The sequence below is a fragment of the Bactrocera neohumeralis genome, chromosome 6 (genome assembly GCF_024586455.1).
Source record: "Bactrocera neohumeralis isolate Rockhampton chromosome 6, APGP_CSIRO_Bneo_wtdbg2-racon-allhic-juicebox.fasta_v2, whole genome shotgun sequence".
Lineage (NCBI taxonomy): Eukaryota > Metazoa > Arthropoda > Insecta > Diptera > Tephritidae > Bactrocera > Bactrocera neohumeralis.
In genome coordinates, this window is record NC_065923.1 from 6,663,283 (window position 1) to 6,686,284 (window position 23,002).

At 35.5% G+C, this 23,002-nt stretch overlaps 8 protein-coding genes across 10 annotated transcripts in view; 4 read left to right on the top strand and 4 right to left on the bottom strand.

Annotated features, from left to right (window-relative positions):
- Window positions 1-9: 9 nt before the first annotated feature.
- On the bottom strand, window positions 10-5,435 carry LOC126763740 (puromycin-sensitive aminopeptidase). 2 transcript variants are annotated; one of them, XM_050481491.1, is made up of 8 exons: window positions 5,338-5,401; window positions 5,025-5,090; window positions 4,089-4,750; window positions 2,707-3,523; window positions 1,524-2,628; window positions 1,218-1,437; window positions 1,030-1,152; window positions 10-946 (listed from the first exon to the last, which is right to left on the bottom strand). In XM_050481491.1, exons 1-8 carry the CDS (start codon window positions 5,399-5,401, stop codon window positions 737-739), a joined length of 3,267 nt encoding a protein of 1,088 aa, XP_050337448.1. In that variant the 3' UTR covers window positions 10-736. The 2 variants fall into 2 exon arrangements, with proteins under 2 accessions (XP_050337448.1, XP_050337447.1); XM_050481490.1 differs by lacking the exon at window positions 5,025-5,090 and having other exon boundaries at window positions 5,338-5,435.
- Window positions 5,436-5,824: 389 nt separating this feature from the next.
- Window positions 5,825-7,137, top strand: LOC126763754 (ATP synthase subunit b, mitochondrial). Its single transcript, XM_050481528.1, has 4 exons — window positions 5,825-5,948; window positions 6,171-6,496; window positions 6,570-6,758; window positions 6,825-7,137. The coding sequence occupies exons 1-4, from the start codon at window positions 5,921-5,923 to the stop codon at window positions 7,002-7,004; spliced, it is 723 nt and encodes a 240-aa protein (XP_050337485.1). The 5' UTR covers window positions 5,825-5,920; the 3' UTR covers window positions 7,005-7,137.
- A 342-nt stretch (window positions 7,138-7,479) lies between these two features.
- On the top strand, window positions 7,480-8,789 carry LOC126763759 (stress-associated endoplasmic reticulum protein 2). Of its 2 annotated transcripts, none has more exons than XM_050481533.1 (3): window positions 7,480-7,590; window positions 7,760-7,867; window positions 8,296-8,789. In XM_050481533.1, exons 2-3 carry the CDS (start codon window positions 7,784-7,786, stop codon window positions 8,404-8,406), a joined length of 195 nt encoding a protein of 64 aa, XP_050337490.1. In that variant the 5' UTR covers window positions 7,480-7,590; window positions 7,760-7,783; the 3' UTR covers window positions 8,407-8,789. The 2 variants fall into 2 exon arrangements, with proteins under 2 accessions (XP_050337490.1, XP_050337491.1); XM_050481534.1 differs by lacking the exon at window positions 7,480-7,590 and adding an exon at window positions 7,613-7,697.
- A 1,174-nt stretch (window positions 8,790-9,963) lies between these two features.
- On the top strand, window positions 9,964-10,778 carry LOC126763757 (UPF0235 protein C15orf40 homolog). The gene has a single exon (XM_050481530.1). The coding sequence runs from the start codon at window positions 10,200-10,202 to the stop codon at window positions 10,602-10,604; it is 405 nt and encodes a 134-aa protein (XP_050337487.1). The 5' UTR covers window positions 9,964-10,199; the 3' UTR covers window positions 10,605-10,778.
- Window positions 10,779-10,848: 70 nt separating this feature from the next.
- LOC126763760 (high affinity copper uptake protein 1-like) lies at window positions 10,849-11,445 on the bottom strand. The gene is made up of 2 exons (XM_050481535.1): window positions 11,350-11,445; window positions 10,849-11,292 (listed from the first exon to the last, which is right to left on the bottom strand). Exons 1-2 carry the CDS (start codon window positions 11,413-11,415, stop codon window positions 10,864-10,866), a joined length of 495 nt encoding a protein of 164 aa, XP_050337492.1. The 5' UTR covers window positions 11,416-11,445; the 3' UTR covers window positions 10,849-10,863.
- Window positions 11,446-11,776: 331 nt separating this feature from the next.
- On the bottom strand, window positions 11,777-14,634 carry LOC126763742 (heat shock protein 83). The gene is made up of 2 exons (XM_050481493.1): window positions 14,490-14,634; window positions 11,777-14,279 (listed from the first exon to the last, which is right to left on the bottom strand). Exon 2 carries the CDS (start codon window positions 14,277-14,279, stop codon window positions 12,132-12,134), a length of 2,148 nt encoding a protein of 715 aa, XP_050337450.1. The 5' UTR covers window positions 14,490-14,634; the 3' UTR covers window positions 11,777-12,131.
- Window positions 14,635-17,011: 2,377 nt separating this feature from the next.
- Window positions 17,012-19,694, top strand: LOC126763745 (protein male-specific lethal-3). Its single transcript, XM_050481498.1, has 7 exons — window positions 17,012-17,209; window positions 17,359-17,537; window positions 17,599-17,807; window positions 17,866-18,166; window positions 18,274-18,866; window positions 18,933-19,017; window positions 19,080-19,694. The coding sequence occupies exons 1-7, from the start codon at window positions 17,087-17,089 to the stop codon at window positions 19,315-19,317; spliced, it is 1,728 nt and encodes a 575-aa protein (XP_050337455.1). The 5' UTR covers window positions 17,012-17,086; the 3' UTR covers window positions 19,318-19,694.
- LOC126763738 (formin-J) overlaps window positions 19,400-23,002 on the bottom strand; it is a 76,399-nt gene continuing 72,796 nt past the window's right edge. Inside the window, exon 17 of the mRNA XM_050481483.1 lies at window positions 19,400-22,944. Within this exon, the coding sequence (XP_050337440.1) occupies window positions 20,759-22,944 (2,186 nt within the window). The 3' untranslated portion in view covers window positions 19,400-20,758. The remainder of the gene's footprint in view (window positions 22,945-23,002) is intronic.

Below are 23,002 nucleotides of genomic sequence, written 5' to 3' on the forward strand. Positions count from 1 at the left end.
CACCTTGAGTTATTAATTCGTTTTATCATTTTATTAATATTTATTATGTAATTTAAAAATACAGGTATCAATATTACAGTATTTATATCTAAAAATGCAAATTCATCCAATTTTTTGCTTTGCAATAGCTTTATTAATGAAATTGTATTTTATTTGAACATGTTGATCTAAGCTTATATAGTCGTGCACTGGATAACAAAATCAAATTACTTAAAATTATAAGCGCTACATTCAATGGCAAATCAATATATACTAGGTATCAAAGGATAGTGGAAAAATTAATACACAGTGCGTACTAACGGTGGTTTTCAATATGATTAGATAAATAATCAAATTTGCAATCATTCTTCAGCTTGTGTTAAGCTGTCGAATATTTAAAAAAAAATACCTTCGTATATAAGTAAATGCTCGATAATATTACCCATGTTCTTCGCAAACAATTATATTTAGTTAAAAAAAATCTAGAAAAAAATCTGCCAATATGTGTTGATCTAGAAAAAAAGTTTCTATGCATACTTCCCTTTTTGTTTTACTATATTATTGTAAATTTCGTATGATAAACACCTTCGCCAACCAAAATGTTAATCGATTATTTGCCCTACTGTATGAAGTGCTATATTATGATGAGCTTTGGCTTTATGATGCTTTTATTTCAGCTGTGACTCTGTTTTCCCCTCCACATTCCTGTTTATTTCATTTTCTGGGTTAACAAGGTATATAAATGTACGGAGCAATTTTACTGATTTTTCAGATAAGTAGTCAGGGAATCTAAATCACGCTTCAACCAGTTAGCGTTAAGGCGAATAGTCTCCACAGCTTGAGATACAGTACGTTCGGTACCAGGAAACTGATTTTCCTTAAAATAAGTTTCCACTTCAGTAGCTCGTTCCTCCGAAGCGAAATTCTCAATAAGATACTTGATAAGGCGTGTCAAGAGGAAACTACCCTGTAAATAAAGTATAAAAGATGGGGGAGTAGTACGACATTGACTAGTGATATGCATTTATCCGCGAAGTAAAACTTGCTCACCTGATATTGTTGCAATAATTTCTGATTATTGTCCTTGAAGAATTCCCAAGCCAATACCCGTCCTTTGGGATTCACCGCCACAGCAACAATAACAAAAACTGAGTCCTGTGCACGTACTTCTCCCTAAAATATCATTGGTGGCAAAATAACTATAAGCACTAAAAGCGACCAAATATTAGGATACTCACCGACATGGCGAAATCTATAACTTTACGTAATATATTTACATTGCCAATACAACCCAACGCTCTTGAAATACGATCTTGTTCTTCATGCAAATCTGTGGAACGGTAGAGTTGCAGCATCTCATTAAATATTTTTTCATCACCATCCTGCAAAACCGCTTTGTAGCATGTGGAACGCAAGTCAGCTGGTATAGGATTCGTTCCATCGGCGTGATTATTAAACCTGATAAAGAAAAACATATTGGAATAATATACATATGTATATAGGACATATGTATGTATGACAAATTGCAAAAGATATTTATATACCGTTTTTGTGCTTCGGCAATGATGTCCTTGCATCGGAAGGACACCAAACGTGACAAAACCAGACTTCGTAATAAAGTGTCTAAATGGTTCTCGCCTTCTCGCACATCCCAGCCTAAGCGATCAGCCACTGGCCGATACAACTTTTCCCCATAACGGTTAAAGTCATCCATTAAGTCTGTATGAGAAATCAGTATGTGCAAGTTCGCCAATGAATTGGTAATAGCAGTCCATACAGTATAATTAGTTTCGTTACGATAGGAATCGATAAGTTTCAGCACCTCAGCTGTGCTCGCTTGACCTGCTTGCACCATCGCAAACATGTCATCAATCAATCCCAAACGGTCAAGAGGCGGCAACTCCATTTTTCGCACAGCGGGTAATAATTTCTCGAGCATTTCTTTGGAGTATCTTGTCCGATAGAAACCGACTGTACCAGGATTGATTTTTACCCAATCATCTGCAGTTACATCGTCCAATACAACTTCCATTGACTTTTGATCTAATAAGAAAGTTTTCGCAATCTTATTCGGATCACGTGATGTGGAAACGGTTACCGGGATCACCCAAGTATAATCACCATCCGGTGCTGAACCATCAGCAGTAAACTTATTTTGAGTCAATTTTAGAAGCCTTTGATTGTCACTATTTTGCACAGACTCCACACTTACTACTGGGAATCCTTTCAATTTGATCCAAGTAGACATAACTTTAGCGACTGGTTTTGAACTGGCTTCCTGCAAAGCAGCCCATAAATCTTCAGTGAATGTATTCTTATATTGATGACGTGTTAGGTAAATGTTCATGCCCTTTCGAAAGTCCTCCTCCCCAATATAGTCGTGAAGCATACGAATGACAGAAGCACCTTTGTTGTAACTAATTTCATCAAAAATTTCATCAATCTCACATGGATGCCCCACTGGCACTTCAATTGGATGTGAATTCTTCAACGAATCCAATTCTAATGCCCGAGTATACATATCTGTGACAAATTGGGTCCAAATATCATATTCGGGAAACAAATGGTTGACACATAAAAATTCAACAAACGAAGCATAGCCTTCATTTAACCACAAATGTGTCCACCACTCCATGGTAACCAAATTGCCTGAAAATAAAATGAAGTAAAAAATGAAAAAAAAACCGTAGCTGGCAAAAACGGATGAATTAACGACATTACACTTACCAAACCACTGATGGGCTATCTCATGTCCCACAGTTAAGGCAATAGATTGTTTGCGCATAAGAGAAGTATTTTTCGGATCAACTAATACAAAAGTTTCACGATATGTCACGAGTCCCCAGTTCTCCATGGCACCCGCCGAAAAATCGGATATCGCTATTAAATCCATTTTTGGTAAGGGATATGCAATGTTGAAATAGCTCTTATAGTAAGGCAAAACTTTAGTAGCCACTTCAAGTGCAAAAAGACCTTGCTCTTTCTTGCCAATGGGTGTAAACACTCGCACTATTACACCATCTTCGGATTTACCTTCGACATAATCATATTCACCAACTACAACAGCCACCAAATATGTAGACATTATTGGAGTCCTATCGAAGCGTATGCGACGTAAATTATTTTCAAGTTTTTCTTCTTGAATCTCAGGCATATTCGAAAGTGCGACTCGATCTTGTGGCACGATTAATGCTATATCGAAAGTTGCTTTGATAGCTGGTTCGTCCCAGCAAGGGAAACAACGTCTAGCATCAGTGGCTTCAAATTGAGTTACTCCAGCATATCGTTCCTCACCACCGGGCGTAAAATACTTGCTTCGATAGAAACCTTTCATCTTATCGTTGAGTTCTCCTGCGAAGGACATTTTCAAAACACCACTGGATGCAGCTGGGAGTTCCTTATCGAAGATCAATGTGGCAGTTTCATTGTCAGTGGAATAAGTAATATTACTTGGTTGCAATATCTCGCCATTTAATTCCAAGTCAACTTTATTTATTGTGATGTCCAAAGCATTCAGGGTAATACTTTTGGTTGCGTCACATATCTATAAGTTGTACATATATTTTAAACTTATTTCAATAATATAACAAACAAAGGAAAATAATGGTATCTCTCACAAAGAGATGTAAAAGTAGTATTTGCGTTGCATTTTCTTATCTCATTATTAAATGTATTTCTTATCTTAAGAGAAATTACTCAGTCATTCAGTTTTCAACAGCAAATGGTGGCAAACATGGATAATAAGACATGGTAAGGCTTTGAATATGGCTTCGTATATAGACTACATATGTATGCATGTGTACAAATATGCTACGTAGGTTTTTTTATTCTATATCCCTTTTTTCAATAAAAACTATTTTCTATGCATTATTTTGATATCTACATATACATATATAATATATACACATGTATATATTTGTAGTGAAATAATATTCGAATTGCTAACGTCATTGAAGTATCCATGCGGAAACTGTGCTTTCTTTCTTTCTTTTAATACGGTAGAAGTGAAAGCAAAATTTATTTTATTCCCATTCACTCCCATAAATATTTACCCTCCTTCATTCACACCACATATATTTACACTCGTACATACTTAATATATCACATACCTTTAAGTGTACGCTAGTATTGCCCTCGAAAGTGAAAGCCTCTAAGTTCGGCTGTAACTCTAAAACATAGTGCGTTGGCACAACGTCAGTTGGAAGGCGCTTAAATTCCTTTTGAGGTGATGTGGACATGTTTCGGCGGATTTCAAATCTATGGCCAGCAACACTATTAAAACCAGCGTCGGCGGAAGTGCGGGAAATAACAAAACCGTACTTTTGGCACAGGTCACCTAAAAGCGGGGCTTCCGTATATTTAAGCGGTGCTCCCAAAGATGCACTTGAATAATCTCGATAAAATTGTTTTTGCTGTTTTACGTATTGCTTTGAAGAAATTGCAGTATCCAGATGCTCACACAAATGACAATTTTCTGTACATAAAGAACTTTCAAATAATAATACAGAAGCACAATTTATTTTTGGGTACACAAAGCAAGGCAATTGGCTGGCCGACTGTTTCGAAACAATTAGAGCAACATCAATTGCAGTTAATTTACGACAACAATGGTAATCCGAATACAAACGAGCACGCAATGGATTCGAAAATTCTTGTGGAAATTTTAATCTTGGCTGGTATTCCGGTATTCTCTGTCGTACAAATCTTAATTTTATGCCGTGTATTTTTCTGATGAATTGAGTCAAGTTAACGGGACTATTGCAACTGACAGCTGGAATGGCATGCAAAAGGTAGCACAAAAATGTTAGATGATTAGTGTTACCAACCCAAAAGGTTAATTTCATTTCCAGTTGGAATATCGGTAAAACAGAACTTCGTAGAACATGTATAAAGTTAAAAAAAAAACACAAATTCAAACAGCATTCCAAAAGTATTGACAATAATAAAAGAAACTTTGAGAGGTCGTTATTTAGTAAAGCATTTTAACAGTGGGTAAATTATTTGGCTGCGTAAAAGTGAACAAAGCAACACTGGTTATGTTTTACCTTTCAATAAATGTTGTGTGAACTCGGTATTTGCTTTTGCCAAATCAAGACGTAACTTTCCCAACTCTATATTAGTGAATGAATCGAATCACAACGATAAAATATATATGTATGGAATAAAATTGTAAATACATTTCAGGTTCTAGGGTTTTACGATCAGTATACATATGTATGTACAAAAATATGTCTATAAAGTGAGAAGCCGTGGCGCTATCAAATGAGCTCAACCAGACCATCACTAGGAAGATTATTCCAACCAGAATTACGTTTCTGAGATGGTTATCTCAAAATAATGAATTACAATATCTATTACCGTTTTTGAATTTCCAAGCGTGCATTGCTGTCCGGCAACCAGCTTTTAAAGCATTAGTATACATTTCACTTTACTACAATTCTATATAATGGTAATGAGAGAAATGATTTAACGACAGGAGAAATGAATAAAGAACTTTTAGAGAAAATAGAATGGTAAAGCATACCCGGAAAACATATAATATTGCATATTTTGTTTTTGTATTCACACCTGATACACATGAGACTATTGGAAGGACAGATTGTATTATGTTGGCTTATTCATGGAAGGATCTCAGAGTTGCATTTATTTTGATCTTATCAACCATTTTGAAACTACAAGAAAAAATCTTATAATACAATTTAAAGAATTTGCATATTAATAAACTTTATTACTGTTAAATCTGTTGTTACACACATTGTTCTAATGAAATTTCAATTTTCAAATTACTGCTTAAGAAAAATTGAACTGGCTGTGAATGTTTCATAAGAAGAGGAAGAAGACATCTTGACATTTGACAGTTAAGCTGATTTGGGCGAACAGTATAGAACTCATTTTTGTCGATTTTTTTTCTTCAAAAGAAGTATTTACTGAAAATTAAAAAATGTTGTCAAGAACCGCTTTACTTTCAGGTAATAATAATAAAAATAATTTTATCTTAATTATGTAATTTAAATAATTTCCTCTTTGCCAAATCAAAAGTGTAGTTATATGGTAGAAGATGCATGTTACGCGACTACTTTTGTCATCGTGGTTTATGTAATCGCGAGTGAAATGTCAAATTAGTATATGCAAAAAATAGAATAATGGGGTTTTGCAGCGTACTTATAATAATTTTATGTACGATTTTTCAGTTCAACGTCCTTTGGGTGTCCTAGCTATGAGATCAGCTAGTGCGGCCGGTTCAGGTGATCAAGTTGCTCGCCGGGAGCGTCCGGAACATCCTGGCAAAGTTCGTTTAGGTTTCATTCCAGAAGAGTGGTTCCAGTTTTTCTACAATAAAACTGGTGTCACTGGCCCATACACTTTTGGTGTTGGTTTGCTTACTTACCTATGCTCCAAGGAAATTTACGTGATGGAGCATGAGTACTACAGCGGCTTGTCTCTGGCCATCATGGCAATTGTTGCTGTAAAGAAACTTGGACCAACTGTCGCTGCTTGGACAGATAAGGAAATCGACGTATGATTTATTTAAATGTTCCGATTTGAAAATGATCAAAATTTTTAACAAGAGATTTTTAATGATAACCTAGAGAATCGAAAATGAATGGAAATCTGGCCGAGAGGAGGAACTACAAAATCTTGCTGATGCTATCGAAGCCGAAAAGAAGGAACAATGGCGCGCTGAAGGTGCTTTATTGCTTATGGATGCCAAGAAAGAAAACATAGCATTACAATTGGAAGCCGCATTCCGCGAACGTGCCATGAATGTCTACACTGAGGTATAATGCACTTTTTCTCTTAAGTATATATAAAAATTTATAGTAAAAATGTACCGCTAATCATAGGTAAAACGCCGTTTGGATTATCAAGTGGAATGCCGTCATATTGAACGCCGTATTAACCAAAAACACATGGTGAACTGGATTGTAAACAATGTTCTTGGTTCAATCACTCCACAGCAAGAGAAGGAAACTCTTGACAAATGCATTGCAGATTTAAGCGCTCTTGCTGTTCGCGCCAAATAGATTACTTGTTTATAATTTAAAATATATTTTGAAAGAAAAACGAATGTATAATTTAATATTTAAATTGTAAAGAATGAACAATTGCCGCAATTTTAAATATAAAATTCTGCATTGACTGCGCCCAGAAAAGAAATGTCTTCTATTTTAGCTTATTATAAATAATTAAGTATATACGAAAATAAAAACTATTTAAAGGTCATTTATAATATAGGGAAGTAGAATAAACAATTAATAAAGTTTCCAATATATACAAAATATTAATTAATTTGAATATTTTAGAAAAGAAGAAGTCTAAAAATTATGATTTGACATTAAATTAATTTAATTGGGGACCATTTATTTCGCAGGAAAATTATATTGTGAACATAAATTAAGGTGTTGATTTTTAAGAATATATATCAGCCTAACACCATAAATTCCATACAAATTCACCATAGCAATAAAATTTTTAGTACCAAAAATGCAACTATGTAGTCGGTCAAATAGGCATCTCTTTTAACTGTCAAAGATTCGGTTCGGCTACTCATACGTGTCGTTTTCTTGTGTCGCTCTCGACGTGTTCATTTTGTTTTCTTTGGCAAAAAAGGTAAAAATAATTACTATCTGAAAATATCGTAAACTGTGAAATTTGAAGTGAAAAATTAGATTCTTTAAGAAAATCTAACTAAAATTTATGAAGTAGCTGTTTACCAAGTAGTTTTCTTATAGCAGTTGCCACAATATTGTTTTCAACTTGTTTTCTGTATTTTTTGTAGCAAAACCAAAATAGTCCTAAAAAGATGGCCCCACCACAAAGGATGCGTGTCGCCAATGAAAAGGCTAGCAAATACGTGACCATGCGAGGCAACGTACCAAAGTCATCGGTAAGTACAGACAGGTTATCAGTGCACTCCATTTTTCTGTAATATATCGAAATTTAAGTTTTTAAGTTATACATGAAAATGTTGAAATTTTGTAGTAACGTTAATAAACGTTTCAAACATTTAAAATTGCTTTTCTAAATTAATTGTGAGTTATAGAAAAAACGTTAGAAACAAAACAGGTGAAAGTGCCACGCCGCCGTTCTGCGTCTTTAATGTTTGCTTATCGTTGATTACTTCTGTATGTATTTATATACATGTGTGCATACTTGGTAATGTCAACGTACACTTGCTTTTGATGTTTGTAAAATATTTGAATAATATTTGTATAGCATTATGGAGAAAACAAAATTGATATTGTCATATATACATTTATACGTATAAAGAATATCAAATGATTGTTAATAATTATGAATAATTTGTCTTTCCAGAAATCCAAAGATAATCAATACCCTGTTGGACCTTGGCTTTTGGCATTGTTTATTTTCGTCGTTTGCGGTTCTGCTATTTTTCAAATAATCCAGTCTATTCGAGCAGCGTAAAACTACAAACACCAACTAAAATAGATCTTTAATTTTAAATGCAATGAATATTCTTCCGAAATCCAATCATATATAATTGCCATAGTTTTAAAAAGTTAAATGATTTCAAATAATAGTTTATTTAATGTGCTTGAAGTCTGAAATGATTTATTTATACGATGAAAATTATAAGCATTGAGGAATTAAATGCACCAGCTTAATTTGTCAGCAGTTAAATGTATAAATTTATTTTCGAAAGCATTCCTTTTTGGTGATTATTGTGATTGGTTGGCTTTTCTCGAGCAACATGTTGTACTGTAAGCTCGGTATTTAAGATACAACTTAAAAATTTAATTGATTTACGTAATTTTGTATAGAAATGGTAATATATTAATTTTTTACTTCTTACAAATGAAAAAATGTTTTTTTTATTTTAGGGATTGAAATGTATCAATTTCTTGAAGTCCTATGCCATGCCGTTTCAATAGACATTATATAAACCGTTGTGTTCTGTCAATGAAGTCATTTAAAGAAAAATATGCCAATCTTTGAGTGGCAAAATGTTTATTTAGATAAATTATTACAATAATCATACAAAATTTTTAGTTCGAATTATATTATTAAACATTGATATGAATTTGAAACAATACTATTTGTAGTCGAATATCGTCAATATTACCTATTGAACAAATTAAATACCTATGTTGTGGAAAAATGATTTTTAGTAATTGTATATGTGATAAAGATAAATATTTTGTAGAAACTATTTAAATAACAAGTTATTTCAGGAATATTTTCTGCAATAGTGAAAACTACTAGAACAACAACAATCTTTCTGTTAAACTTTCAATGAGTGTCTTCAGATCGATGGTAATCATGACTTGCTGGGATAAAATCGTTTTGTTTAAAATCGATATCGATAAAAATCATATCGTTTTAAAACAATTAGAAGTCCTGAACACAAAGACGGCGACGTACGACACGACTGCAAATGTCGTCTTTAATCCAGCTTCTTACACATTTTGAAGACGGCAGCGACTTATCAAGAAGCTGAAGATGCCGTCTAAAGCGGTTCATTTGAATGAAATTTAAAAGTTCTTCAAAGCGAAACTATTTGGCAGTGGCGTAGCTACAACTTTGGGCATCCGGGGCCAAGGATGTTCTGCCGCCCCCCTTTATCTGCCTACTTACAAGTTTCATGAGGTGGTTCGAACAAAAGTGAATTTTTACAAAATATCTTCGATATTAAGTATATAAAATTTAGGAACTAGAAGCCACGCAAATTCTGAAGTTCCAAAATTCTCATAATACGGTTTTTGAGGAAATTGATAGTAAATTTACAAGACACATTATTTGTTGAAGTATTTTTCTGAATATTAAAAAACAGCAAGATCGTTTTAAATAGCCGCCTCCAACATTTATGTTTTGACTTTGCGCCCACCCGGGACGATTTTCGGCAATGTGACCAACAACAAAAAAATGCATTTGGTTTAACACTGCTATTTTGTGTAAAAAAAAACAAACAAACCAGCTTGTCAACTAAGTAAATAGGTCGATTTATTTGATTTAAATGATGAATTGTTATTACACTAGATATATTATGTCTTGAATATGATATCGGCAAAATTAGAAATGGTTTTAATATAACAACAGCGACAACTTCAAGCTAACTGTTCCCATAAAACGTATGGATTTTAATTTTTGACAGATGCTTCATGTCGCTCTATGTGTTCCATACACAAAACTAAAACTAAAAGCAAATAACAGCTGATTTTATATTTATTGGGAGGTAAAATTTATAAAAAATTTTGTGAATGCGGCGCGTATTTCATACATTTTTAAGTGTTATGTCAAAGAATAAAAACAAAAAGTCTGCTACCGTTGTTGCTGTAGATGAGAAGAAACCAAGTGATGGTCCTGTGCAGTTGGACAAAAGCGGAAACATTTGCATTCGAATCCTCGCTAAACCGGGTGCCAAAATGAATGGCATTACGGATATAGGAAACGAAGGAGTTGGAATACAAATAGCAGCACCGCCCACAGAAGGAGAAGCAAACGCAGAACTCGTGAAATACCTGTCCAAACTTTTAGGATTACGGAAAAGTGACGTATCGCTGGATAAGGGATCTCGGTCACGCAATAAATTAGTAATGGTTAGTAAAGGAGTTACCACAATGGAAAATATAAACGAAATATTAAAAAGGGAATGCGATACGTAGAAAGTAAAATGTTTATGTTAAGAATGATTTAATAAATATTTCGTCATTGGAGTTAGTAAGTCTGCATTTATAACGAATAATGTAATTTAATGTAAGCAAATAGAGCAGCGTGAGATTGATTTGCTAAATTCTATTACTGAATATAATAAATTCATCTTTCTTCATCTAGAATAATTTTTAAATTTATTTTATCTTATTTGCAATATTTTTTGTACTGTAATAATAGATACAAATGTGTTTGCATTAGTAAATATGTATTTTAATTGCAGCAATCACTGTCATAGGCATCGTCTTTAATCCAACCAAACAGAAAGTATCCAACTGTAAGACCTAACAGAATTGATAGGCACAACCAGTAATTGAAACTCATAAATATCAACATAAGTAGCATAGATAATGTAACTTGAAATAAGAACAATAAGGTTTGTATGAGATGTTGAGGTGCTGCTATCTGCTTAAACAATTGTTTATTTTTAAGTCCAGCAATTGTGCTGCATACAACATCTGTCTTCTCTTTGCTTTTAGATATCTTTTCTAGTTCCCTACGAAGAAGGAACTGTCGCAAAAACTTGACACCTTCATACAAGAATGCCAAAAGGAAAATAGCAAACGCAGACAATGAAAATTCTAAAATTGTCTTTGCGGTCCAAGCCTTCCAGAGAATTTGCTCGCAATGCCCACCATGAAACTGAAAATAAGGTCAGCAAATAAGCATTGTAGTATTACACAAATCACTTCAACTTACGAGCATCATATGCGGGCAAGAAATTTCCATCTTATCGCCACCATGGGCGTGATGACCTTCGGACATCTTAAGTATACTCCTTGCTTTCAGTGTAGATAAACAAAATTGAATATTTTTGATTAAACTATTATTAATTAAAAGAAATGCAGAGGCAACGAGTTTTTTTTATATAAAACAGGGTGAAGCAAAAGTGCCCATAATTTTTCCACCAATTATTGAAAATTTCAATGGCAATAAATTATGAAATCCTGTCACGCATCGCCTTGTACCCTGAAGTTCTATCGACGATCTAAAAGTATAACTTCTTAAATGTTAATTACACTTTGAAAGCAAGTTGTCCTCTGTAGTGTTTGATTTTTTTGATCACATTCAACGGCTTATATTCTTCAAACTGATTTATTACTAAATTAAATTTAAATCAACAAACTTGATTTTCATAAACAATTTGTTTATTTTAAATTTCTTATTGTTAATACAGAATCCATAACATACAGTATTAAGTTCATTTAAATATTTAATCCTATGTAGATTCTCACACCCATACATCGATTTAAACGAAAGTTCCCAACTTAAGATAGGATTAGGCCGCTTAAAACGCGACAACAAAATGCCATTTTGATACTCATTAATTGAACATAAATAGTAGCTATAAGTCTAGAATTTTAGAGTTGTTCGCTAAATCGAATACAAAATTATGTAAACTAAATGAACTTATGATGTAGAACTAGCAAAATTCCCATTCAAATTTTGGAACAATGGAATTTTGTCAGTATTTTTGTAATTTAATCGACTTCTTCCATATGAGAGGCATCCTCAGTGTCATCAACCAATGGAGGCGCATCACCACCGCTCTGAGTATCCTCAGTTGCCATGGGCTCTTCTTCGTCAATACCAAGACCAAGTTTGATCATGCGATAAATACGGGAAGCATGCACTTGTGGACTGTCCAAGGAGAAACCTGAAGACAACAGCGCAGTCTCGAAAAGTAGGATGCACAAGTCTTTTACAGCCTTATCGTTCTTGTCAGCTTCAGCTTTTTGGCGTAAAGTCTCGATGATTGGATGTTCTGGATTGATTTCCAAATGTTTCTTTCCGGCCATGTAGCCCATAGTGGAGGTGTCACGTAACGCTTGCGCCTTCATTATACGCTCCATGTTAGCTGACCAACCGAATTGGGATGTTACAATACAACATGGCGACTCAACCAATCTGTTGGATACAACGACCTTTTCAACTTTGTTGTCCAAAATCGACTTCATCAACTTGCACAAGTTTTCGAATTTAGCCTTGTCCTCCTCGCGCTTCTTCTTCTCAGCTTCATCTTCAGGCAACTCCAAACCTTCTTTGGTAACAGAAGTCAATTGTTTGCCCTTATATTCCTTCAAGTGTTGGATGACGTATTCATCAATTGGTTCAGTCATGTAGATTACTTCGAATCCTCGGGCCTTTACACGTTCAACGAATGCAGAGTTGCTTACTTGTTCCTTCGACTCACCAGTGATGAAGTAAATGTGTTTCTGGTTACTCTTCATACGTGAGACGTAATCAGACAAAGAAGCAGCATCATCACCAGAAGCCGAGGTGTGATAACGCAAGAAGTCAGCAAGTTTAGCACGGTTGTTGCTGTCTTCGTGCACACCCAATTTCAAATTCTTGGCAAATTGGTCGTAGAACTTCTTGTACAATTCTTTGTCTTCGGTAAGTTCTTCGATTAATTCCATGGTTTTCTTCACCAGATTTTTGCGAATAACTTTCAATACTTTGTTTTGTTGCAACATTTCACGAGAGATATTCAGAGGCAAATCTTCAGAGTCGACCACACCCTTGATGAAATTCAAATACTCAGGAATGAGTTCTTCACAATTATCCATGATGAAAACACGTCGAACATACAATTTAATGTTGTTGCGCTTCTTCTGATTTTCAAACAAATCGAAGGGAGTGCGACGTGGGATAAAGAGCAAAGCGCGGAACTCCAACTGGCCTTCAACGGAGAAATGCTTAACGGCTAAATGATCCTCCCAATCATTGGTAAGAGATTTGTAGAACTCGCCATATTCTTCCTGGGAAATATCATCGGGGTTGCGGGTCCAAATTGGTTTAGTTTTGTTTAACTCCTCATCCTCGGTGTATTTAACCTTTACAGTCTTCTTCTTCTTCTTATCCTTATCTTTGTCCGCATCTTCATCTTCACCAACATCTTCAATCTTCGGCTCATCGGTATCCATGTCTTTCTTCTCTTCATCTTTTTTGTCATCTTCAGCCTCATCGTCACTCACTTCCTGATCACGTTCTTTTTCGACCAATAACTTAATTGGGTAACCAATGAATTGTGAGTGCTTGTTCACAATCTCTTTGATTTTGCTCTCTTCCAAATATTCGGTTTGATCTTCCTTAATATAAAGAACAATCTTGGTACCACGTCCCAAAGGTTCTGTGTTGTCAGGTTTGACAGTGAAAGAGCCACCGGCAGAAGACTCCCAAATGTATTGCTCATCATCGTTGTGCTTTGATGTAACGGTTACCTTATCAGCAACCAAGTAAGCCGAGTAGAAACCAACACCAAATTGACCAATCATAGAAATATCAGCACCAGCTTGCAATGCTTCCATGAATGCCTTTGTTCCAGACTTGGCAATTGTACCCAGATTGTTAACCAAATCGGATTTAGTCATACCAATACCGGTATCAATAAGGGTCAAGGTTCCAGCAGTCTTATTGGGAATGAGCTTGATGTACAGCTCCTTACCACTATCCAACTTAGTGGGGTCAGTCAACGACTCGTAGCGGATTTTATCCAAAGCATCAGAAGCGTTGGAGATCAACTCACGAAGGAAAATTTCTTTATTCGAGTAGAATGTGTTGATGATCAACGACATAAGCTGAGCAATTTCAGCTTGGAAAGCAAAGGTTTCCACTTCCTCTGGCATCTGTAATCAACAATAAATAAAATATTTAAGTCAAAAACTAAATTATTGATTTAGTAAAAAAAAAATAAATAATGCGTTCAATCTTCATTTAAAACAAATAACCTTGCGGAATCAATCAATAAATTTTTAACGTCCATTACAAAAATTTTTAGTTCTACACTCTGAATACTATTTTTAACACATTTTAGAACTATAGTTAATAATACACACCTTGTTTTATTATATATTAAACAACAAATACAAAATACTTCTTTGAATAAAATTCTTTAGTCACTTGCAAATAATATGCAAAAACACTTTAATAGTTGCTCCGCGCAAATGTTTTCAAGCGTATTTTCTCAATTCAACTGATGCCGGTGCGTTGTATGTGGCTGTATTTATAGAAGCCCAAAAGTTGCATGTCAAAATGTAGAAACTACGAGATTGTTCTAGAAGAAACTACCCAAACTTCCGGTGACAGTTTCTAGCATCATGCTGTAGGCAACTCTGACAGATTTTAATACTTATGGAATAAGTATGTATTTTCGGTACCGACAATTAGTTTAGCATCTGTTCTACTTGCTTAAAATATATTAACCAAGCGTATCATTTCAATATAAAGTGTTAAAATGCTTGAATTGGAATTATTTGAAAATTTGTACAGCATGATGCTATTGAGTGTAAAAGTATACAGTGGCTTTCAAATATCGGCATGTCTGTGACATCGGAACATTCTGGATCCGGTTTCAACATGACTACCCGATGAGTGTGCTTGTTTCCCAAATGTAAGTATATTTGAGTGTATATACATATGCATACACATCCTATGTAATTTGTATCACTCATTTATAATGCATTTATAGTTTTTTACTATAATTTACATAATTTTTCCAAAATGTGAATGGTATTTGTGATTTTAAATTAAAAGGAGAAATGTACTATTGATCTCACTCTCCTTCTATATTCTGGTAAATACTTATGTACATATGTATGTATGTACATATGTACGTACATACTTATAATATATGTATAAGTACTTACATATATAGGTAACAATAAATTAATGATTTAGTATTTTCTAAAGTATTGTGGAAAGGATTTTGAGAATTTAAAACATAATGCATAAAACATTGTAATTTAATGAATGTATGTACTTATATAGACATATGTACGTACATACATATGTATATACTAAACATACTTAGGTATACGCATGTAAGTACTTATGTATGCAAATATTTATGAACTGTTTTTAGCGCCTAGCAACGTACATATGTTATGTTTTTTTTATTCAAATAACTATGTACGTATGAAGTATATGTACATACTTATATACATAAGTATTAATGAATGTCGTTGACATTTGAATTTTTCTACTATTGTCTAATAAAATTAGAATGAGTATTTAACTCTGCAATTTTTACTTTCATTCCTTCCATTACACATTACATGGTGACATTAATAGTTATATTCATACATACATATGTATGTATGTACTACTTACAATAAAGTTCACATGAATTGAGGCAAGAATTGCAATCGCATAAAATACAAAAGCAATATGAACTTACGCATACATATATTATATGGTGAAATCAAGTATATAGTATACACATATGTATATAAGTATGTATGTATGTACCAAGAGTACCAAGAGTAGAAAATGGTGGTTTTTAAAATAAATAATGCAAAAAGTTCTGGAAATTGGCATTATGAACTGCTACAACTACATCTGCCGAATGACGCACGTGCACAGATGACAAGAATTCTCGCATTTTCCTTAGATGGCTGCAAGAGCGTACTAGTGAAAAATGCATTGAATCAATTCGATATTTTGTCCAGTATCTGGGTTGTTTCATTAATAACCTATGTTTAGTCATATAATACAGTATATTCAGATAAATACTGAAAAATAAAAAATTCCGGTAAAATCAAATTTCTTTGTTTTTATCCGGCTTTGCTTTACATCATCTTTCGAATTATCGTTTATTTTCCCACTTTGCACTGTCATTATTTTGTTTATTTTGGTGTTGATTTTTTTGTTAGGTAAAGACAGGGCTGCAATTATACACGATTGTAATTGAACGTAACATAAGAATTAACGTTAACTAAAAACATAACAGCTGACGGGTAATTTACATTTTTTGTCGTTCAAAACCTAAGCCTCATATTAAGGCACTTGAATACATTCCCATTTACTTTTATGACATGTATAAATATGAAAAATAAAATATATAAATCGTTCCCGGTCACTTCGTAGTAAGCCTGAAAATTTTATGGGAAGATTGTTCTCTCGCTACAACAATAACATATACCAAACGGTAATATAAAACTTTTAACTAACTAGACAACCACTCTTAGGGCAAGAATTAGAATAGTAAATTATTAATTAAATATTAAATTATTTTGGTTGTGATTGCAGTATATTAATTATAATATTTAGAATAGTTATTAATAAACAGACCTGTTGATTGAGATGCTTCGATAATTTTTCTTACTGCTTATTTTTTAGCAAAAAAAGCTCACATTTTTTAGAAACTCAAGTTCCCCTGATTTATATATGCATATAATGTATATGTATCTTTGAATACCCTTAGAGGACAAATTTTAAACTGTTATATATTGAAACCACTTTTAAGAAATCAATGTTAATAGATGGTAGAGTAACACCTCTGCTTTTGGGACAGATGATTTTTGACGTTATTAACTGTGTTTGGAAGGAACTCGACATTTACATAGAAATTGTAACTATTAATATTTTTTTAATATAAAAATTTCAAAGTGTTTAAGGTTGAAAAAATGGCATACATAAGTTATTAATGTAGAAAATGGCACAAAGAAGTCGACACTCACACCGTAATAGTGCGAGTACGCGTTATTTCGAAAAGGGTGAAAAGGTACTCTGCTACGAGCCAGACCCAACAAAGGCGAAAGTGTTATACGACTCAAAGGTGCGCAAACATTTGCTGTATGTTGCAGTATGTAGATAGATGTACAGAAGTGTTGCTTTTAATTGTTTTGTATTTTTCTCAATTTTGTTTTCAAAGTTTGTATGTACTAAATAATATTCGTATTAATCTATGAAAAAATTGCGTAATAGATTTTGGGTACCTACGATTCAAAGGATAAGCGTGGACGAAAAGTTATTCAATATAAAGTACACTTTCAAGGTTGGAGTAGTTCATGGGATCGTAAAGTGAATGCTGATTTTGTTTTAAAGGATACCGAGGAAAATCGTCAACTTCAAAGAGATTTGGCTGAAAAGGCACAGTTACAGATGTAAATTATGAAAACTATTTTATAAATTAAATATTTATTTACTCAATATTCTTAATTTTAGTAATGCTTTTCTGTATCGTAAAGAGCGTACCAGTAGTAAGAAAAAACCAAACAAAACGGTAGTACCTGCGGAAGATGCTGCAACAGCGGGGGGCAACATAACAACTGATTTGCGTTCATCCCCAAAATTTCGAACACGCGGCTCATCTGAAGATAATTTTAGCTCAAGTAGCACTTTTGAAAGGCAAGAGGATTCTCCAATGAAGGACGGTAAGTAAAGAAAGATCGAAGTTTGGAATTAGTTAAATGCTGAAATTGTTTTATGTAGAATGTGAAACTGAGTCTTGCTGCAGTTCAGTAGAAAGTTTTCCAGATGAAGAAAGAGTCTTACTGCGAATAAGTGAAAGGCTTCGTCAATATTTGGAATATGATCATGATATGATTGTAAAATATTGTAAGCAGCATGCTTTGCCTGCACGAATACCAGTCGTGGCGATATTGGAGAACTTCGTTAAACAAAGTGTTGTTAAATTGGTATTTTCAACCACACAAGTTGAGAGCACAAGGCGACGCACCACGCAACAACGAACAAACAAAAAAGAACATGAATTTGACAAGCTTGTGGCTACGTAAGTAATCTGCTAATATCCCTATTCAAATTTATGCATACATACATATACATATGTATGTATGTATGTGTTATGTACATATATTAAATTTGTGTTGTTATTAACAGTGTGGGCTTATTAAAAGAGGTAGCTGATGGGTTACGCATTTATTTTGATTTCACTATCACCGATTATCTACTATATAAAGAGGAAAAAGAGTACGCGTTATCCTATTTAAGTGAGGAGAATCTTAAAAATTTCACATACGTTGCATTGCCGGGCTTATCGGCCGATTTTCTTAATCCCACTAAATCGGACACGGACTCGACGCAATTGCCTATCAGTGACAGTGGCACTGAAGTGCACGCTGCAGATGTCAATTCGACAACACCCGCCGCTACTGATGAGCCACAAAAGCGAAAATCTCGCATACATCGGAGTGACGACTGTGAAATGATTGTGGAAAACTGTTTGGAGAACTGTTTATCGAGTATTGCTAGCACCAGTTCAGGTGCCTCAACCCCTTTACACTCTGCTGCCGCTGGCAGTGGCGGCGCCTCTGGAGTTAATTACTTGAAATCACTGCAGCCAATGGCACTCAATCTGCCAACACAAACCAAGGAATTCCTACAAGGAGTCTTATCGTGGCATTTGCTGCCAACCAATGCCCCTACAGCGCCGTCAATGATATTTGGGGCTCCACATTTGGCACGATTAATTGGTAAGTCTTGCAATAGTAATTTTCGCACATCAACCAATAATTATAAATACATATGAATCTTCACAGTTAAACTGCCTGAGTTTTTGAATGCTTCATCGATAAACGACGACAAATTGAAAAATTTACTACAACATTTGGATACATTCGTGAAGTGAGTACTATTAGAATAATTTTTTGTAACATTTTAAACTTATGTACCGTATCTTCTTGTAGTTACTTGGAAGCAAGAAAAGAATGGTTCAACGAAGACAATTACGCGCGCTCAAATGCGATGCGTAAACGCGCCAGCTCCACCGACAGCACTAAACCCACTCCCATGGAAGGCGTAAAGGACACACTTGATACGAATTCTCAAGCGGCAGCAGTCGCGACAAGTGCATCAAGCACAGCAACGCCAACGACGCTGCCGGCATCGACTGCAGCTGGTGCCGCTGCAGCTATTGCAACATAATAACCCAGACACATACATACGTACATATGTGTTGTGTATGTAAATAGTAGAATGTTAAAATTAAATTTCACACAAAATAATGTAAATTTAGAAACAAGTTTTATTTTACAAAACTGTGTATCTTAACAATTACAAGTATTTCTGTTTTTCCTTTTAATTATAATTTTAAAGCTTTTAATTTTTATTCACATGAAGACATGTGTGTTATCGTTATATACTTTTCGCATTGTTCATTTCCACTTTCCAACACACCTGCATACATACATGCAAGTATGTTATTTGTATGTATGCACACAACAACAATATCGCGCAGTTTGTGCTGTTTGCCAAAAGCGTTTGTGAAATAAATATGACTTAAAATTATTATAAACATGAAATACTTTACATTTTTTTTAATTTTTATTTATTTTTTGTTCATTACAAGTTAGTCACTGTAAAGTAGCTAGCAGCTAAGTAGAGCTTAAGTATTAGTAAGTAAAATGGCTTAGTTTCGTTATTGCTATTCGGCTTAAACTAAGAACTTAGTAAACATTTTAGTGCATTAGGTTTTTATAATAGAACAGTTACTATTCGTAAATTATTTTATTTGTGATTTCACTCATCTCTCTGCATCTTTTAATCGTTCAACTAAAACCAAAAAGGCTCTTTGATTTCAATTGTTTGCAAATTTTGATTTGTTAAAGTCTGCTTTAATTACACACAAATTGCGTTTGCGACAGCTGTGTGACTTGTTTTTCTAATAAAAGCTAATGTTTTTTTCTATAAGTGCGCACGAGGAAGCGCCAAGTTCTAGGGCTATTCGAAAATAACTGTCAAAGTGTATCTTGCTTTCTGTCTAATGCCGCGAAAAAATATATAAAAACTGCATACGAATGCGATATGTACGTATGTATGGAGTTGTATCGTTTCTAACGAATGCAAATTCATACATACATACGCGCGAAGGGCATTGGTGTGCTTATAATTTGTTATTGCGCTTAGTTTCAAGTATGTGCTTCAAATTCGGCTTCTTATGCGGACGGCTTGAAAGTTTCTTCTTATACAACATACAGTACACCATATATGTATGTATGTGTTTTTTGTTTTTAATTTTTTGTGGGAAGATTCAACGACGGAGTGTTAAAGCTACAAATATATATTTGTATGTATGTATATGACGTATACAAGTATCTTAGAATCTGATTTACATTGGGTTTTAGCAACAGTAACTGCTTACATATTACAAAATAAATACATTTGTATTGTGTTTTCACCTTTGTTTCATAGAAAATATTATCATCTTTGTTTAGATCTCTTGCGTGTGAGTAAATTTTAAGAATCGGATATGAGAGATTTGTTGGAGTACATATTAGGCATATACCCATCCACATATGTATGTATGTATGTATGTATGTACACACCCGTATATCAAAAAAGTCAAATTTTTCACGCTCTAGCGGAGCTATTTGGTTCTCTTGGTGACACTGGACGCCGTCGGTCGCATGAAACTGCTCATGCCACGATTGCTTGAAGCGCTTCTGGTGCTACTGGCTGTGCGCATGTGTGTCGTCTGTGGCGTGGCATGTTGTGACATGGCCGCTTTGACTAGAACAGCACTGCGTGCGACATTGGTGCGCGTTGGCGCGTTGTTGGTTTGGTTTTCCTTAAAGCTCGCGCTGCCCAAGTGCACAGTGCGCTGCCCACTACCACTACCAACGTTACCGTTACCCGTTACTTTCCGCACCACTACCACGTGCTGCCCTATGCTCGAACCACTGCTGCTGCTGCGACTGGCTGGCACCGGTGTGCGGCTGGCGGACGCACCACTGACGGCGCGCATATGCGGCGGCATGTTATTTTGCATCGTTAGCGGGCGCTTGCTGGGCGACGAATCGACCGACACTGTTTGCAGCGGTGTCTTACTCACCACAATCGGCATGCGTCTGACTGTATTTGTCGAAGCGGCACTGTTGATGGATGAGCGTGACGAACGCAGGCTATTCCTTGAACTGCTACGTTCGACATCACGCCGCACTGCATGCATGGGTGAAGTGTGGACACTTTGAACTGTATCTTGCTGGCTGCTGCCTGGACGACGCATAGAATGTGAACGCCGTGCTGCATTGCTGCCGGCACCGAATACGGGCTGCACAACGGCTGGGCCATTAGACGTACGGAATGAACGACTGCGGTCCATTTGTGTTGAGTTAGGTGGTCGACGCGAGGGCGCAGTTTGTTGTTGGTATGCAGGTTGAGACTTTTGAGGTAACACGTTTCGCAGCTTTGATATTTGCAGTCGATCGGCAAGGCGACTTGTGTTCGGCCTTGAGGTGTTGGCCTTCGGCGTTGTAGTCTTTGTCGTTGTGGCGCGTGCATGTGGTGTTACGAGGTCAGACACGCCGTTGCACGAGGAATTCGTGCTCTCTTTGCCTTGTGAGGGCGTGTCTGATACGAGGCTTTGTGTCTCTTCGAACCCTTCGTCGTTAAGTTCATGACTGGATAGTTTAATGACAGTAGCGCTTTGGTTACTAGGTGTGGGGTTTTGCAAGTTTGTGTTGGTTATATGCGAATTGATTATGTCGCGTGGCGGACTCCATATGCGATCCGGTGTGTTGGTTGGTGATTTGAGATTCCTTATGGCTTCTTGTACATCTTCTTGATTGATGGAGCTAATGTGACGTCCAACTTTTTCCAGTTTGGTAATCGTACGCTCTGCAACCGGTTTCGGTGTGATTTGTGTGGGCTGCTCTGGTAAAAGTTTTTCTACTGTAGTCTTATTTTGATTGGACGTATCCTGCGCTTTGCCATGCAGCCTCTCCATGTCACCAGCACTAGATGATTGTCGTACATTGCTCGAGTCGCTCGTGTCTTTAGTTGATAAAAACTCCTCGTTACCGCTGCTGTAATCCGTGGGGCGTTTATAACGTCTTGTGCGCCGGGTGGCTGAGTAACGATCGAAGAATCCAGGTACGTCTTGCTCATTTGGTTCCGGATTGCTTTGTTGTTCGCTAAGCTGTTTGCTATTCGTCTTATCCAGGCCATTAATGGTGACCAACGTTTTATTTGGTGTGGCGATGACGCGGCGTGTGACCGGTGGTGTTTCCACATTGTCAGCATCAATCTCTTTGCGACTATATTTCTCATTGTGATTTCGACGGATACTGTTTTGTTGACTAAATGTATCGTCTCCAGTTTTTGTTCCATTCTCTCTACCCAATTTTGATGATTCTAGAATGTCAATATTTGCTTTGGTATCGCTTTTTGTTGTTGTCAGTGAAGTTGTTGTAGCTGGAGCGTTAGATTGCGCAACAATCAAATCTTGTGACAAAGTTTTATTCGATATTTCGACCGGCTCTTTGGATGGTGGTTTGCGTATGTAAATATGCAAGCAATCGTCCATGTCCTCTTGGCCAAGTTGTTTTATTAATGATCTTCGTCGGTCCTCTTCCTCGATGGATTTGAGTGCCGTGGCACGCTTTTCTGCATTCTCCAGCGAACGTTGTCGTCTATATTCCCTCAACTCATCGGCTGTTGTAACATGATGGTTTTTCGGCGATTGCTCCTGGGCTTCAGATGCGCTAGTGTCCGATGGTTCATTACCTCGATTACCCTTGCGCCAGTGTGATTTATCCCTGGCGTTATTCACATCTGAAAGAAATACATGAATATGTAAGGAGACAAATTCGTATAACGCAAAGGTAAAGAT